The 19,030-nt window shown below is 40.0% G+C and overlaps 1 protein-coding gene across 1 annotated transcript in view; it reads right to left on the reverse strand.

Annotated features, from left to right (window-relative positions):
* PRKD3 (protein kinase D3) overlaps positions 1-19,030 on the reverse strand; it is a 92,705-nt gene that overhangs the window by 7,089 nt on the left and 66,586 nt on the right. The window contains exons 10-16 of the mRNA XM_039257218.1: positions 18,115-18,192; positions 16,812-17,088; positions 13,379-13,431; positions 9,179-9,251; positions 8,013-8,119; positions 2,105-2,266; positions 1,781-1,879 (exon numbers count right to left, since the gene is read on the reverse strand). Coding sequence (XP_039113149.1) covers positions 1,781-1,879; positions 2,105-2,266; positions 8,013-8,119; positions 9,179-9,251; positions 13,379-13,431; positions 16,812-17,088; positions 18,115-18,192 — 849 coding nt within the window. The remainder of the gene's footprint in view (positions 1-1,780; positions 1,880-2,104; positions 2,267-8,012; positions 8,120-9,178; positions 9,252-13,378; positions 13,432-16,811; positions 17,089-18,114; positions 18,193-19,030) is intronic.

The following is a 19,030-nucleotide window of genomic DNA, read 5'->3' on the forward strand; positions in this document are numbered from 1 at the left end:
AATGCTGACAAAAACTGAGGACTGATGGATGAGGGGGGGAGGGGGATGGGCATGGAGGAGGACACTTGTGGGGATGAGCACTGGGTGTTATGTGGAAACTAATCTGACAATAAACTATTTGTAATAAATAATAAATGAAAAAAAAGAGCAAAGGTGTTTTCTGTGATTGTGGAATAAATTACTACTAATGAGATACTCAGATTTGGGAAAAGTTCTATCAGAAGGTAGCCACAGTTCCTATAATGCCCTTTTGGGAAGAGAATTCTGGAAGTATGATGAGCTCGGCAGAGCTCAGAACACTTATCTTGCTGCCCACCTTCTAGGAGAAGTTCAGATTTTGGTGACTAATGGTACATCCATGCTGAACCAGCAAATGCCTAGTACCTTCCAGAAGAAATGCCCTGCCTCACACACGGTCTTCATGAAAAGCATTATGATACTTGGAGAAAAGAGAGATTTGGCCTCTACAAACCTGGGGTACAAGCAGTGCCTGGAGAGGGTATGATGAAGGTGTATTCAAATGCTGCTTGCTATTTCTAGGACATGGACCCTTGTGCATGTTTTTATGGTAATTGTTCTGGGTCATTATTGAATGTAGCTCCCTCTTTAAGTATCTGAAGAGTAGGATTCGCGACCATGAAGACATAGGAACTGTTTGTTAGATGCAGTATTTCAGCTAACATCTTGATAAAGAAAAGTTGCCTTGGCAGTTTGGCAACTGAATATTTTCCCTTTGTTCCTAACAGAGGTCAGAAAGACAGGTTTAGCCTCACTGCAGGGGTGTGCATCCTTTGCCCAGCCCATTCTGAAGATCAAGTGAGATGATAATGTATGGGAGCACTTTATTTAAAACATCACACCAACTATTAGGGAACCTTTTTTTTTTTAATCTCACAATGATAGGGAATCACTTTTAAGCACACAGGCATTATAAAAGAATAGGATTCCCTCCTTTAAAAAGTTGAATAATTTTTAGAAATATATCTTTTTCTTTGAAAGATGATTTACATTGTATTCAACTCAAGTGGAACAGCCACTTGTCCTTCGTCTAGCCATCTGACTGTGCATGTTTCAAACCTGTATAAACAATAGTTTGACAAAAGATATTCTAGCTGATAGTTACGGGTATTGCCAACATATATTCCTCAGGAAAACTGTTTCAAACTTTGGGTTTATGAACCATTTAGTAGGTTATTAAATATCTTTGGATCAAAATCAACACTCTTCAGTGAAATGAAATTTAGCCAAGTAAAAAAATCGGTGCATGACACACACACACACACACACACAAAAGGGATACACGCGTGTGAGTGATAGCCATGATGGGAAATGTAATTCTTGCATAGGTTTTGGTGAAAATGTTTGAAATAAAGTACTCTGAAGAGGAAGAGGAGTTGGCTGCCTGCCTCAAAATCTGTGTCCCCCTTTGTAGGGCTGCCCCCTGCTCCATTTTATGGGGAATTTGTCCTGAGACCCAGGCACCACCCAAGGTAGATCCTCCTCACTGCGTTCCCCACCCCCGCAAGGAGAAGTGAACTGCAAAACAGTCTCCATGCAAAAAGTTATTCCTGAAAGTGTGCTGAAGTCTAAGAAGTCTTGATGAAAATAAACAATATGAGTAGTAAGATCTGAGCTCAAATTTTTCAAGGATTAATCCCCACTGGCAGTTACAGGCTACTGACTGCTGTTAAGATGGTTACGTATCTGAACCGACCCCACACCTTTCGTCATATGGGTGCTGTGTGATGTCAGCTACTGAAGGTTCTAGAGAGCACCTCACCTGAGGAAATGGCTCTGCCGATGCGAGCAGCACGTTTTCTGGCTTTAAATCACAGTGCACAATATTTTTAAAATGTAGATTCCTCAAGGCAACAAGGATCTGTTATTAGAGAAAACAGAATTTTTTCAGTGCCTGGAAAAAAATGATAGTTAACCCCCCACCTGCCCTCTGGAACAGCATGATAATTATAGAAGTGCACCACGGTTCTTCAAAATTTAACTGAAGTGTAAGGTTAACAATTCCCACAATATCCCTTTATGTAAAAGCACTGCTATTTAATTCTCTCCGTTTTAAAGTATTCTCGTTTCAAAAGAGTGGAAATACCTGTGTGACCATGAATTTAGTAATTCGTTCTGGAAGCCGACTTTTCTCACTGGACAGAATCATTTCCAACATATCGCCGTGCAGCTTTTCCATTACTACAAAAACTCGTTCCGGAGTTTCGAACATACATTCCAGGTTTACGATCCCAGGATGGTGCAAATTCTGAAGAGTTGCAGGATATTTACATGACTTACATTAAAACCATGCAGAGAAATGGTTTTATTATGCAAATGTCTAACTCTGTGCTACGATTAACGGTACGCAACACATGGCATAGGAAGAAAAACAGGTAAATAGGCACTAAAAGCGAACAAACAGGACCATGGAACTCCGATCTGCCAAGGTCTGTGGTGGAGAGTGGATGCGCCAAGGGGAAGGAGGGTCTTCCCACCTGATGACATAACTGCCCTTGTCCATTACTACCACTGTGCTTTCTCATCTTCTGTCTTCTGACTCTTAAGTTTATGTTGTCCAGGAATAGGCACCAACTGCCAACCAAACCTTAGAGTCAATTACACAGATCTGTGGCTCTTTGGGGCTGTCTCTCTGCTCAGAGACGGTTATGTTTTTAAGGTAGTTTTTGTCTACGCCTGGATTCTCAATCATGCCTTGATTTGGTCTTCCCTCTTTCGGCCTCAGCATCTCTACCTCCATCACCTCCTGTTTCTTGAGCACCACTATGTTACCAGGGTTAGAGAAATAGAAAGTTGAATGTGATACTGTTTCTGCTAATAAAAAAGCAATCCATCTTACTGGTTAAAAAAAAAAAAAAAAAAAAAAGCCAAAACCCCAAAAACCTTACTCAAAAGCAAATTGGAGAAGTCAGTCATGCTCAAAAACATTCAATGGTTTTTTATTCTGGACATAAATCTGTTCCTCTGCTTGGGTTTTCACATCTTCAATAACATGGCTTTATTCACCCTATTCAATTTTACATATGGTCTATTGGCTCAAGTAATTAAACTTTATTTATAGAAACCTATTTTTCTTATGCTTTTTTCCTTATTATGGGTCCCTAATTATGCTGGGAGGGCTTTTTGGCTTATCTGAAGTTGAGTGCCCTTTTTTTTTTTTTTTAATCTGCCATCATCTCTCAATTCCCACTGTAACTGCTTTAATTTCAGCTCACGTTACTTCTCCTTGGGACGATGCAGTAGTTTCCACCCAACACCAAGTATATGTGCAGCAGACTTCTCCCAGGCTACTGTGGCATGTGTATCTTACTCTGTAGCCTGGTAAGTTCCCTGGCAGCAGAGGCTCTGTCTTAGTCATTTTAGCTCCATGTCTGAATCATGGTTGGTGTTTTTAAAAATGCCTACCAAGCACAAAATAAATACTGTTTAGTAATCAATTTAAAACAACTTAAGATGATATTCCAAGTAGCAAAATAAAAAGTGACAAGTTTTACAGTAAACAAAAGTGAAAGGCGTGTGATAAGAGCAGGAAGCAGGGGAAGATTCAGAACATCACAACTCTGATCCACTTAAGAGCTGAAAGTGTGGCTGGCTGTCCCCATTCGGTGGCTGTCCCCCTCCCCCCCGTAAAGCCTCATGTACACACACACAAAAGCAGAAGCATGCTGTAACATTACTGTCCCTTAACAACTTCTATTTGTTTAAACATCCTATTTCCTCTGGAGTCTGTTTTGGTAAGCTATACTTTCACAGAGAATCATGTTCTCCAGGTTTTCAAATTTATCTCATCAAGTTGGACAAGACAGCATCTTAAAGTCCCAAAATGACTTTACATTTTTTAGTATTTGTGGTCATCTCCCCAAGATGTTCTTATATTTATTTTTTGCTTTCTTTAAGTGTATTGTTCATTCTTTAACTTTTTTTTTAGGATTTTAAGTAATCTCTACACCCAATGTGGGGCTTCACCTCACAACCCTGAGATCAAGAGTCGCACACTCCCCCCCAACTGAGCCAGCCAGGCGCCTGTCATTCTCTAACTTCTCAATTTGGATTCTTTAATTCATTTCTGTTCATTTTTTCTTGTGTGAATAGTTGAACTTATATTTTTTTCCTAAGCAATAGTCTAAAAGCTGATACACAGTATTTTCATGACTATCATCTAAATACTCTGACATCTTGACTTTGCTCTTTAAGAATTAAGACATTAAAAATTTTTTCACAGGGCACCTGGGTGGCTGAGTCGGTCAAGTGCTCACTGTGCTGGCAGTGGAGCTTACTTAAGAAAAACAAATTCAGGTGGTGGGAGCTTTTTGTCTTCTGATTTTGTCATTTACTTCTAGTTTTACTGCGTTAAGATCAAACAACACTATCCTACTGCTTTTGTGAATTACTGAGGTCTTTGTTCTCTGTTTTTAGAGAGACATCAGTATAAAGTGGTTACATTACCTTCTAGCGTTTAGGCCTCCTGTGCTGTTAGTTTTGGCTACTTCACCTGCCAGGAGGACTCCTAGGTGCTTGTCAGTTCCTCCCTGTCTCTTATTTCCTTTATACATGTTGCCACTGTTATCTGGTGTGACCTGCACTCTTCCACTATTAAAGTGCCTTTCTTTGCTTCACTTACTGTGTTCCCCCTCAAATAAAATCTTATCAGATCACCCCCCACCCCCACTCCACCCTTGCTTTCCTCTATTTGAGGAGGCACCTGGAGAGGGTATCACAACTGGAGAGCTCAGAAAGAGCCAGCAAACGCGCTCTTAACGGTGGCCTCTTCCTGCGCGTGCCCCTGCTCCATCCACTTTCCAGTGCTCTGGAAAGACTCCTACCTACTGTGTAGGTCTGAACTCCCTTCTATTTTTATTAAGGATAGAGTATACATTTCTGTTTATCCTGTTTCTTGTAGCTTTTGGGTTATTTCCAAGAAGAGAAAGGGGAAATGCTGAATTTATACCACGGTGTTCAAACCAGAAATTTCTCTCTGAAGTTTCTGATGACATTTTCCCATTAACACAGGTAGCCGTCAGAGTGTCACACATTTTCTCCCATTACCACTCTACACTTACCCTCTTCAGGCAAGAGCAAAAGACACTTATACTGGCAAATCCCTATGAAACAAAGGTAAAAATCCTCCATTTCTTTCCTGCCCCACAACATGCTCCCCAGATGTGGCCACGTTAACAGTTTATGTGGGCACGGATCCTATTCTCTGCATGACCGTCTGTACACATATACAAAGTACACACTGCAAGGACCCACACAAATGAAACCATTCCACACTTCCATTTAAAAATTTAACAATATGTCATAGGTTAATTACCCACATAAACACACTGATTCAATAAACATTAAATGAGTATTTGTTATATGCCGGTACTACGCTGGTAGTCTGGATTCATGAGTACAAAGTTGACAAATGTCTCCTCTCATTGAGCTTATTAATTCTAGCAAGCTTGGGTAGCCATTAGGTAATAAACTAGTAAATTACCCAGTATGAAGTTGGTAAATGCTATGGAGAGGAGAAAAAGGGGCCTGGGGTAGATGGGTGGATGATGCTGAACGGAAGGCAAGGGCCTCACGGGGAAATAACCTTTGGGCAAAGTCTGAAGGAGATAAAGGAATATGCCATGCAGATACTGGGCGTGCCAGCATCCTAGGCAGAAGGAAAAGCTAAAGCAAAGTCCTTGAGACGGGACCATACCTGGCATGTTTGAGGAGCAGCAAGAAAGTCGGTGTAGCCACTATCCTGAAAAGAAACTCAATTTGTTGAGTGTTGTGTCTACAATGGAACCTTTTTCAAGAGACTTTGGTTCAGCTGAACAGAGTATTTACAGATGCCCAAAAATGTCATGTCCTCTTTTCTATTAAACTGATAAATACAGAGCTTATCGCCAAGTGCTCAAGAGAGAGGCTAGATGTTCCTGGGTAAACTGTAAGGTCACTCCTAAATCAATGATTCTATCTGTAACTGTCCCTCCCTGCCATCGGAAAGGCCAAAACTGTGGTCTCAACAATGTGCTTGATCTTCACCCCTATCCTTTATAAAGACGAGAACACAGGAAAGAAAAAGTACAGATGTCAGTGGAGCTGCAGGGGTCTCCCAGTACCAGAATCAACGACCAGCCATTTAAATTTGTTTAAGGAGGGCTCCACCAGAAGAATCCAGGGCGATGGCTGGAAAGGAAGGACGACAGGGCTGCAAGGGGGGGCGGGAACCAAAGGGTGGAGTGAGCGAGCAGGTGGAAGGGTCTCGCTGAAATGCTCATACGACCAAATCTTGTGGAATGGATTTCAGCAAATGAGTTACTATATGAAAGAAGTTTCCTTTAAAAAATGTATTAACCATATTCAGATTGTTTTTAGAGAATTGTAATTCAAATACAAAGTAGGCTAAAGTTGATCTTTATACTCTGTATGTAGAATTTGTTGAATTTACACACTGCAAAGGAACTGAGGTCAGTTTTACACACACACACACACACACACACACACACACACACACACAGCAGGTCCAACGTGGCAGAGAAGAAAGAGCATAGCGGTGTGGAGACAGACTTAGATTCACACTCTGAACCTATCTTCTTCCTGCTGGGGGAGGTTAGTTAAGTATAGTTTCTGGCACAAAGTAAGCCATTCACGAAATAATTTCAACGATTTGGACAGAATCTACAACAAAGAGTATGGTATTAAATTTAAGATGAAAATAGTATATTTGGAGACATATTATAACCACTTAACTGTATTCTCCATAGGGCAATATCAATGAAAATACCCAGAAGGATATAATATACTTTTTCCAGTGGCCATGGGGAAAGCCCTAAATTTAGTTATTATGAGCCACAGTTCATAACACAGGGGGAAAAGCTTCAGTGTTTAGTTCAAAGATGTGTTTGTGATCAAAGTAACAAGGATGAATCAAGCCTTAAGAATATATCCTTAATATATTTTTTTGCATATTAGTTGGATAATGAGCAAGATTCCAAAATTAGATGCGAAAAGATTTCTAACAATATTCATATCCTAATACAGCCTGAATGATGTTAATATTCTATATGGAAGTAGTCTTACAGGAAGAAGCAACCTTGAAATTACCACAGGTAGCTTGCAGACCACAAACTCTGATTACCACTCCTCTGAAAGAGAAGTGAGGCAAGTGTTACTGCCAGTAACTCAAGATGTAATACGTGTAAAATTAATCCTGTGTTTATACGTTTCTTAACTGCTTCTTGAGGGAAGCCTAAGTTCAGTAGACTCTGTCTTCTTGAACTTCACCCACCAGCAAATGGGGCTCTGACAGCATTAACTATCATATCACTATGATTTCTTAAATATTATGCAAAAGCTACACAGTAAATAGATATTTGCTTATTATAAATTTATGATCTTCATAAAAATAAAGCTACATTTTAGTCTTCTAGATGACCCTCAAAAGTAAAAACGTTACATGAAAATAAAAAGACAGTAATTTACTTGTGGGAGTTAAGTCATTGCCAGTATATCTTTAAAAATATACCTTAACGGACTAAACCATTGTAAAGTCAAATCTTTGGAGTTGTGAATTAATAAAGTAACAAACACTACTGTTAAAAATGGCAATTGCTATAATCATCAAGCCTGTCATCTGTGAGAACTGAATGGGGATAGCACTGACCTCCTAATCAGATGTGGTGATACAGAGCTATCGAGGGTCCTGAGCTTCTGGACAGATGACTTAAGAATTTTGTTGTTAAGATTTTACTCATTAAAATGTGTTCCAAACTACTACCAGAATGGCAGTTCTTGTGACTCCTAGATTACTGTAACTTAATTTTTCTTAAAAATAAGAAAAAAAGAAGGATTTAATGCAGATGCCCAGCAGCCTCTCACTGAGCCAAAAGGGCATAATATGAAAACAAAACAAAAAACAAGCCTTATTCTTATCAGCACACTAAATAGACCTGCATTTAAAAACTCATAAATCAAAAATTAAAACCAAAGTAAGCAACTTGGGTTTTTTTTACCTGTAAAATAGCCACTTCATTACGGAGTTGACTCTCCTGTTTTGTTGGGAATCTCATCTTATCAATTACTTTAATAGCCACATCCCTTCCAGTCTTTCTGTGTTTTCCTATTAAGAAGAATAGTATAGAAAAGAAAGAAGCAGTAAACGGTCAGCTCATAGACAATACAAAAGCTGTCCACAGACCGAAACTGGTATGAATCTACTCTTGTGTTTCTTTGCTTTGGCTGATTTTGTTCTCCTTCACTAACCTTTAATTTTAAGAAGAAAATTATGTTTTGCCTCAATAGTAGTGATCCCTAATAAAGGCAGCTTCATTACTTGAAATGGCAGGAAATCTGAATGAACTTGTGAGCTGAGAAACAATCTGCCTTATTAAATAGTTAACTACTCTTAGTCTTCAGAGACTGTCAAGATAGAAACATTGTGTCAATGAATTAATTTTATTCAAGGTTCACTGAGTCAGCACAAAGTTATTTAGCCACATGAGAGCAAGCCTCAGGGCAGAAAGGCCAACCGGAAGACTACTTAACCAGTGTCAGCAAGGGAGGACTAGGATTTAACATTACCTTCCTCTTACACCTCGGATCATGTCGTATAAAAATACCTTTATGTACAGTTAGGCTTAATTAACAACCCTGTGAGCTATGCAGGTCGAGTTTTGTTAGCTCCATTAAACACATGAAGACACAAAGGCACACTGAGCTTCAATGACTCTGCCAACAGAAGTCACCGTGAGATTTCAGGTCTGCAGACCTGACAGAACGTCCATGCCGCCAGCAGACGCACGGGGCCATTGGTGAGGGAAACCCAGGAGGGCACTTGCCCTGTAAGCCGGCTCACACACGCCCAACCGAGCCCCGAGCCTCGGATTTTTCCCTCATAAACATCTTTATGTATGAGCTACAAGGAGAGAGAAAGTAAGACTACGATGAAACGAAATTCCTGATTCTTTGTTACTTTGTAAAGTTTGCGGTTGAAATGAGGAATGAATACTCAGTTACGGTGAAAAGGGCTTTGCTGAAAGAATGCAACTCAACCTTTCAGAAACAAGCCACCGGACAAAACTGTGGCAAAATTGTGGCAAGACGTAACAGAGAGCAGAGGTTTTTAAATTTCACAACTTTCTGCAGTAGGTACAATATGCAACAGGCCGCAGTCACTCACCTCCATAGACGATGCCAAACTGGCCGGAACCAAGCACCTCATCGGCAAAGATCTGGTAAACAGTACTGATGTCCTACGTGGGAAGGAGGAAGTGGCATTATTTGCCCCTACAAAATACTGTCAGCATCTCTCACTCTTCCTTCTAATACTTAAACACGTTTTTAGTTTTAGGAGGCAGCTAATTTTCATAACAAGTACTTTATGAACGTAGACGTCCCATGTCCTAGAAAAGCCAGTTTTAATACTATGACTCTTGATATGCAAGTATAATATATTTTGTAAGAAGATCTCTGGGGGAAAAATGCTTTGAATACAAGGAATCATGTATTTATTAAGTAATCATCTGTAAAAAGTAAATTAACATAAAAAATTAAGAATCATATTTTCCCTATTTCTCACCATCAAGGAAATCTGCTATCTTTGATTTGAGAGAAAAACTCAAAAGGTTCATGTTATTGAGATTAGGCTAACTGTGAAAGGCTGGTGACAGGGTACATGTGGGAAAGTCGGTCACTCAGACCCACTCCCCGATCTTCTCCCCTGCACTGCTCTTTCTGGGTGGTTCTTGCTGCTGTCGGAATGTTCCTGGAGGCCAATCTCTCGTCCCCTCCACAGCCCTTCAGCCCCGGTGTCCCTTGTGATTGGGGCCTGTGCCAGGCTGTGTGCGTCAGGGGCTCTGTGGCTGTCTCAGTCCTAGCCAGGGCCTATAACAGGGTAGGAACTCAAACAGAACCACGTAGGCCTCAATTCTCTCAACTGGTAAAGGGAATACTAACACCTATTTCCCTGGATTTTTAAGCAAGTTAAAGAAAGATATACACAAAGTGTCGAGTCCAGTGCTTAGCATATAAAAATCAGTGATTCTATAAATCTGATTTCCTAAGTTCTCTTTTAATTAGGTAATCTTAAATTGTTGACTTCCCTAGGACTTGGTTTACTCATCTGTAAAAAAAAAAAAAGTATTGGTCGACATCTCTAGGTCCCTCCTAATTTAAAAAATGCCTATGATTTTATGATTCTCATTCACATTCACTGAACCCTAACTGTACACAAGGCTCTGTAAAAGGTAGCTCATTTGTAGAAAAGGCCTAGTTAAGAGCCTTATAATGTATTTGGGAAACAGAGAAACCTATTAACAAGCTAAAGAATTCAGGACATATCAGGGTCAAGTACGTATTACAGTAGAGGCTATCCTAACACCTTCTCTTTACCAACTCCCCAAAATAACCTACATTCTCCATTCCCTCTGGAAAACATATACTGACTGATGTTTCCCACAACCTAACAAAATGCTTGTGGCCTGTACCCCAATGAGTAGCTCTTAAAACTGAATTTATTCCCAAACCCATTTTGCCAAATGTACTTGTTACAAATTACATAGTTTAATTATTACAGAAATTAAATATATATTATGTAAGTCAATGAAACACGAGATTCTTATGAAAATTAAACAGTTTTACAAACTCCAGACTGGGGGAGTGAGAATTCTGTTCTCAGAATATTTCACAAGTATCCCTGGCTCTACTTTAAAGAAACACAAATTGGAAATTATAGAGAATGCATTATGGGTGTCGTACAATAAGAATTTGACTGGCCTCTGTCCCTGGCTCCTTAGAGAGAGAGGACTTGATTCCTAAGAGAGAGGACTTGATTCCTAAGTCACAGGAGTTATCTCATTCATGTCATATGTGAGCCCTTTGGATCACACCTGCATTACACTAACAAGATGACTTGGGATGGGGGAGTGCCACCACAAAGACTAACCACGTGATTAGAGGGTTGCGGCTTTGAACAGTCCACGAGGACACAGTGGGCAGGAGACTGACTTCAATCATGGGGCCAATGATTCAGTCAATCAAACTTAATGAAACTCCATAAAAAACTTTGGACACTAAGGCCCAGGTAACTCTGGAGGCTGGAGACACATCTATGTGCTGGTAGGGATGCATACCCTGGTTTCAGGGAGAGAACGCGGAACCTCTACATTCACTACCCTCCCAGGATGTTTTTAGTTGGCTGGTCCCGATTTTTATCCTTAGGCTGTAATCAGAAGGCCAGCACTTTGCTGCGTTCTCAGAGTCATTCTAGTGAATTCCTGAACCTCAGTGTGGGTTTGTGGGAATCCTCTGGATTTGTAGCCAGTTGGTCAGAAGTGCGGGTGACCCGGGGGCCCTGCACTTGCGGCTGGTGTCTCAAGTGAGGGCAGCCTTGATGGGACCTGTGCCCTCAATCTGTAGAGTCTGCACGAAATCGGGGCGGTTAGCATCAGAGTCGTGTCACTGCATTAGAGGTGGCTGACGCGAGAAATACCAAGCGCAACCCTACTTAGCAGACCCATAAGTCTCAGCCCTGTGACAACAGCGAATGAATGTGCATAGGCATGTTTGAAGTTATAATGAAAATTTTAAGGTTTGTAAGAATCATTTCTATATGCTTCCCAACTTTAATCAAATTTTTGCTTAACCAACCAAATTTTGGTTCTACTCAGATTAGATGAGGGGACACTTATTATTCAAATAATAACTGCTAGAAAAGGTTTTTTCTCAAAGACCAGTTCTACACCTTTCCCCTTTGCAGCCACGAAGGTGCACGTCCCTCAGGCTCCTTCAAAGTGAGTGATCTCATGCTCTGGTGACCCTCCTCCATCCCCAAGAAGCTGCTCTCTCTCCTACCTGCCACAACAGCAAGGGATACACAGATTACATCTCCTTGAGACCTTCTATTTCCTGTAACGCCACTGGATACTGTGTCTACACTGCAATCGTAGAAAAGCCAACATTTACGTGCTACAGAGCTGTAACAGCTGGATGTCCCAAGTGGAAGATGGGGAGAGATTTTTATTAGAGAAGTCCATACATAGTCAATGAACTATTTTATAACTTTTTTCTAGCCTTCTTTCTTTCTAAAATCTTTTTTTTTTTAATGTTTTTTATTTATTTCTGAGAGAGAGAGAGACAGCGTGAGCAGGCGAGGGTCAGAAAGAGAGGGAGATACAGAATCTGAAGCAGGCTCCAGGCTCTGAGCTAGATGTCAGCACAGAGCCCGACACGGGGATTGAACCCACGAACTTTGAGATCATGACCTGAGTTGAAGTCTGACACTTAACCAATTGAGCCACCCAGGCACCCCTAGCCTTCTTTCTTTCTAATCCATGGTTGGCAAATTAGTTTGTAGGCCTGCTGGCTCTTTTTGTACATGCTCCTGATCAAAGAATAGACTTTACATTTTTAAATGGTTAAAAAAGGAAAAATGCTAATTGTATTTTTTGACACATGACACATGAAAATGACCTAAAATTCAAAATTAAGTGTCTATAAATACTGGAACACAGCCATGCTCATTCTTTTCTGTACTGCCTATGGCTGTTTTCCCATTATCATGGCAGAATCAAGTAATTAGGATGGTCCACAAAACCTAAAATATTTACTATCTATCCCTTTACAGAGTTTGCTGACCCCTGTTATAGTCCTCAGCACAAATCTACACACACCAGCCAAAATCAAACCGTTCATCACTATTCCTTAGAAGTCCTGTACGTCCCGCTTCTGTTTGCCCATCCTCGTCCCTGTCTTGTATGGAAGCATATTCCCGGCCCTCACCCTCTCAGCACTGGAGTCAAAATCCCTTCCATCCGTGTGGGCGCAGCTCAGCATTCACTTCTTGTAGGAAGCTTTCCCTGCTGACCCAGCAAGAAGTGGTCTCTCCCTTCCCTTAGAACGACTCGCGTCACTCTGGAATATTCTACTATCAGTTATGAAAAAGTTAACTTTGTTTTCACATTTAAAAAAATCTGCCATACTTTCCTTCATGAGGCAGAATTCCTTAGAGAGATTACCAGCCCCGAAGTCTGGCCTGATGTCGTTAGGCCAACTGCTCAATACTTTGGCCTGGGATTTTGTTTTCCTAACTCAAGCATAATTAGCATACAGTGTTCTATTAGTTTCACGTATACAATAGAGTATTTCAACAGTTCTGTAGGTTTCTCAGTGCTCATCAAGATAAATGTATTCTTAATCCCTTCCATCTATTTCCCCACCAACCCCCACCTCCCCTCTGGCAACCACCACTTTATTCTCTGTATTTAAGAGTTTGCTTTTTGTCTCTTGAACTTATTTCTGTAATAAGATTTTCACATCTTAATTTACCTATTTTAATTACCCAGTTTGCACATTTTAGTTGTAATTTTAAATTTTTACTTACCACATTTTCCTGGATCTGACAGTTAGATACAGAAATACTAGTAGATAAATCTTCTGTAAAATAGAATAACGATGTATGAGAAAAGAACAAAATTGTTATATGACTTAATAATATTAACAACTGCTGACATGCAAGTGCCTGCAGTATATTAAGTTTTAAAACCTGGCTAACATACAGTTAATATAATTATGCTCTTTAAAAAAATTTATCCACACACACAAAACTAACCCAGTAACAGGAAACTGGCTAAATACAATATGAAACATCTACACAAAGAAATACTATCTAAACATTTAATGGTGTAGAGCTATGAATACTAAGTTAGAAAGCTATCCATGGGATATTAAGTTAGAAAAGCAAGTTGTAAGGTAGCAGCATTTGAATTAAAAACGAATAAAGCAAGTATGATACTTCTGATGAGTGAGAGAGGTAGGGTTGGGGAACAAAGCCTAGTCTTTATACACTTCTATACTGCCTTCATTTTCTAAAACATAAAAAGCATGCATTACTTTAATAATAATAAAATTTGGGTTTCCTGGGTGACTCAGTCGGTTAAAGGTCTGACTTCGGCTCAGGTCATGATCTCATGGTTCCTGAGTTCAAGCTCTGTGTTAGGCTCTGTGCAGACAGACAGCTCAGAGACCGGAGCCTGCTTCAGATTATGTCTCCCTCGGTCTGCCCCGTTCCCACTCATGCTCTGTCTCTGTCTCTCTCTCAAAAATAAACAAACATTACAAAAACTTTTAAAAAATTTAATAAAATTAAAAATTAGATAAATCTATATACTAGCACTGAAATATATCTGATATATATTAAACAGTGGATAAAAAGCAAGCTCCAAAAAGAAGAGAGTATGACCACATTTTTCTAAAAAATATAACAATACAATACAGATAGCATAAGCTTCCCTTCTCCCCAAACCAAGAAATATACACCCAATTGTTAATAATGGTTTTCTGAAGGAGGAGGCATAGGACCAGGAATAAGGGGGTGTGTTACAAGTATATAGGAAGGACTTCTTCATCCTCTATTCTATATTGTTGTGAAGTTCAAATGTTTGTATTATTTTGGTGAGCAATGGAAGTAACTGACAAGAGAAAAGGGCAGCATGGAAAGTGAGTAAGAGACTAAGTCTCAAACATCTAGAATCTTGGAGACAACTCAAAGACAAATATCCTTTATAATCCCCAATATAAAAGTTAACAAGAAAATGTAAGCATACTATACATCAAAAATAAGTAACATGACTGTTAAAGCCTGCATTTAAAAATATTAATCAATCTTAAAATATTTTTTTTTTTAATTTTTTTTAATGTTTTATTTATTTCTAGGAGAGAGAGAAACAGTGTGAGCAGGGGAGGGTCAGAGAGAGAGGGAGTCACAGACTGAAACAGGCTCCAGGCTCTGAGCTGGCAGTCAGCACAGAGCCCGACGCGGGGCTCGAACCCACGAACCGCGAGATCATGACCTAAGCGAAAGTCGGACGCTTAACTGACTAAGCCACCCAGGCGCCCCTCAATCTTAAAATATTTTAATAATTAAAATATTAAATATCAATGAAACAAACAAAAAAAGGCATAGCATCAACAATACTAAAGTGTCTAACACTTCGCTCCTCAGTTGTTCGTTTCCCAGTGTCAATGCAGACTGTTTCGAAGGCCTCCACTGTCCAGCTCCACTCAGCTTTAATTTCTGTTGCTTCCCAGAACTTTACACCAGAAAAAGCGGCAGCAGCACAACAACACAATAACAGTACTACCAGTGCATCAGGAACTGTGCTAAGTGCATTATAGCATTTATTATTATTCGCACTTCCAATGAGAGACCATAGAGACCAAGGTCCTGTAGCCAGTGAGCAGCATGACTGTGTGTCATTCTCCAGCATCCTCACTCTTAACCCTTCTGCACTTCTGCTTTTAGAGACTCACAACCCGAGGGAGGAGGTCCATGGATGATGCTAGAGAAGGTTCCTACTTCCAGTTACACATAAGATTTGTGATGCTCCCGTATTATTTTTTGGGGGAACAGGTCCATGGTGTTAATTAGGTTAACAGAGTTCTGTCTTAAATCCCCCAAAACTTTAGAAGCACTGTAAATATCCATTAATTCATCCTCTTAGAATCAGTATTAAACACCAAACATGTTCACAGTCATTATCTTCATCCGTTTGATCACACCTGTCTCCTTAACTAGAGTAACACTAGCCCTCTACCCTTCCCTTTTAGCTTTTCCTATCCTAACCTACTTGGGATCCAAGATCAAGGTCCAAATCAGGTTCCTCTACCATGAGGTCTCTGAGTCCTCTTCCTATCCATATCCGCATCCCCCAAGTAATGCATGACCCACTTTTGCACTCTACTGCTTTATGCTGCTACCTAACACTTACTAATGTATATCTGTCCTATCCCTTAATTTCTGTTTCTTTTATATTCTAGCTCAGAGCCCAGCCTAATGCCAAGAATAAGTGCACAAAATTATACAGTTGAACGGAAATAAATTACATGTAGGAACTGGTTGAAACCTATTTCAATTTAAATAAATTTGTCTAATGAACGATGTTTGCCCATAAATAACATAATTCCAATGGCGTAAACATGACATTACATTATGGCTTTCACTTGATCCTTTATAAAATTTAGCTTTTATTTATTTTTAAAAAATTTTTTAATTATTTATTTCTGAGAGACAGACAGACAGCATGAGCAGGGGAGGGTCAGAGAGAGAGGGAGACACAGAATCTGAAACAGTCTCCATGCTCTGAGCCAGCTGTCAGCACAGAGCCCAAAGTGGGGCTCGAACCCACAAACCGTGAGATCATGACCTGAGCCGAAGTCAGATGCTTAACCAACTGAGCCACCCAACCGCCCCAAAATTTAGCTTTTATTTTATAAATTTTGTTGATGCAGAGAACATGTGTTTCAATAATTTTTTAAGTATTTCTGAATGTTTTAATTCGGTTAAAAGAAAAACAGCATTTCTGACTTAACAGACTTCACAAGTATGATGTGAACCGTAATACTCGATCACCTGTTTATATCACCATGAAGCTAAATACTAATACTAGTAATTTACTTTAATCCACTGAGAGTTCATGGAAACCAAAGACTGTTCTACTCCTTACAGGTTCTTTTTCCTTTAATGCTGACAACCCCACAAAGTAGGTACTACCACAGAGAGGTAAAGTCTTGCTTAAGGTCACATAACAGGTTGGCAGAGCCTAGATTTAACTGGAGGGAGACCGACTCTGGAGCCTGCTCTGGGGATTGTGCGTAAAAACTGTAACTAACGTGAACTGTATCAAGGAATTAACTCGCAGTACTGGTTACCAACGATGAAGCTTAAAATGAGCATTAGAAATACATAAACACCACCACACCCACAAAATGCTTAAGAACCAAAGGGGGAAAAAGCCATCAACAAACTTATTGCTTACTGTGATCTTTCCCTTGCCCCGGAGAAGTGCAAACACTTGCTTGAGGGGTAACAGGCATGAGAGCTTGGCGAATTGCTTTTTCCCAGCTCTGTGCTACATCAGCTCCAACGCCGGTGGCGGCAAGCACAGGATTGTGGGAGCTGTCCCCATTGTTCTCCCCAACAAAGTATACCATAGTATCAGTGATGATTTCAAAACAGTGTGGGTTGCTGCCTTGTGAAATGTTTGTGAAATCTTGTGGCGAAGATATGCGGAGAATTTCTGAAAGTGGAATTTCCTGAAGTAAAAAATTAAGCATTTAAAAGTATGAATACATCTTTGTTTTCATTTTCAAGCACATTAAACAATCAAAGGTACACACTACTAGTGAATGCGTGAAGATGAACACAAGTACGAGGTACACGGAGCACGCGGTCAAGTGTACGGTAAGACCTGTCTTGTGCGATCTGCACGCCCCGTGATACCAAGGGCAGAGTGTACCAAGCCAGCATTCCAGCCTGTGGCAGGTTGTCAGCGTGCAAGGAAGGAGAGGACTGGCCAGGGTGACTGCCACCGTATCTAACACTTGTCACCTTGCAGCTGTCACTGAACCAACTCAAAAACCCCTCCTCTGCTAGCTGCAGTCTGCAAGGCACAGCCCTCAAAGAACAAAGCAGAAACAACAGCAAAAGGAGAATGCTGGCACAGGTTCTCCATTCAGGGGCTGCCCACAACTGTAACAACTCTTTATGGTTAGTCCACTCCCTAAGGCCAAAAAATCTACATAAAAAAACCCAACCAGCTCAAAGCAAGTCATCAGTTTCTGTTCTCCCTCTTAAGGATACAATCGCCACACTTAACAATTTTGTTTAGTGTTGGTCTGTGACAGGGCAAAGTGTGGAACTGTAAGATGACTGTACAAAGGAGAAGCAGCAGCATGTGGGAATTGGGGCTTGAGATCAAACAGAGCAGGGGAGAACATGGATACCACACCGGCCTCTTCTGGACACACAGTGATCATGAACAGCCCAATCTAAATCAGGTGTCCAGAAGGAAATCAGCAGCCACCTGACAGGGAGGCCAAAACCAAAGGAACACACGACAGGAAAAAGCCACCTTTGGTAGCAGGGCTGCTATAGGGGGTGAAATGAGGGTGGGAGAGAATGGTTTCAACGAGGAACTCAGCAGTGACTTATAAGTGATATTAGCCAGAGTCATAATAGATAGTATATACCAATATAATAACTAACAAATGTTACTTTAATATATCTAGAAAACATACAATATTTTAATGTATATATATTTTTAAGTGTGGAATCTTTACCTTATAATACTTTGATCCAGATTCATTTTGAAATAATGTGAGACATTTGCTGTCCAGTCTCCAATAATGCCTCTTCCTCTATAAAACAAAGGGCATAAAACTGTGAGGTATGAAAATAATGATTCCTCCAAAGTACCTGTGCCTTTCTCTCCTTTTCATATGTTTGTATGTCTGAACAATTTTAAAATTCATGGGGGTCAAAATTCTGCCAGCAGAAAAAGGGTATGTAGTCACAAGCATACTCGAGTCTACTCTACCCCACGTAAGCAATGGTGGTAGGTTTCTGGGAATCCTTTTAGAGAACTTTATGCACGCACGTGCAAATACACATGTGGTATATGTGCACAGATATGTAGTTCATCTATAGGCTACATTTTTATTTTACCTACTGGCTTGCTGGGTCAAAAGACATGTACACATGTAACTCTGCTTGATAGTATTAATTATCCTACAGAAGATTTGACCTAAGTTATAGTTTTATCAGCAACGTGAGTGCCTATTTACTCTAACCTTCCCTAATGCAGTATGTCACTAAACTTTTTGATCTTTGCTATACTGATAAACAAAAAAAGGTAATTCAGTCAAATTTTAAATTGTATGTTTTATTAAAAATGAGATCAAGCTCTTATCTTTAAGAGTCATTTGTATTTTCTTGCCTGTGAACTCTGTAGACACTGGGTGCCCATTCTTTGCTTTGTATTTTTTTTTTTTAATCAATTTGTTGGTATCCTTTACTTATCATGAAATGAATCCTTATCTAGAACGTGACTTCAGATTACTTTTTCCAGTCTGTCATTTGTCTTTGCTTTTGTTTTTTTTGGTAAAATGAAGACTTTAGCCATTTTAGGTTCACAGCCTAATTAAAGGGAAGGTACAGAGATTTCTCATACATCCCCTGCACCCATACAGCCAGAGC

The sequence above is a fragment of the Hyaena hyaena genome, unplaced genomic scaffold, assembly GCF_003009895.1.
Source record: "Hyaena hyaena isolate Hyena2069 unplaced genomic scaffold, ASM300989v1 scaffold_607, whole genome shotgun sequence".
NCBI classification, from domain to species: Eukaryota; Metazoa; Chordata; class Mammalia; order Carnivora; family Hyaenidae; genus Hyaena; species Hyaena hyaena.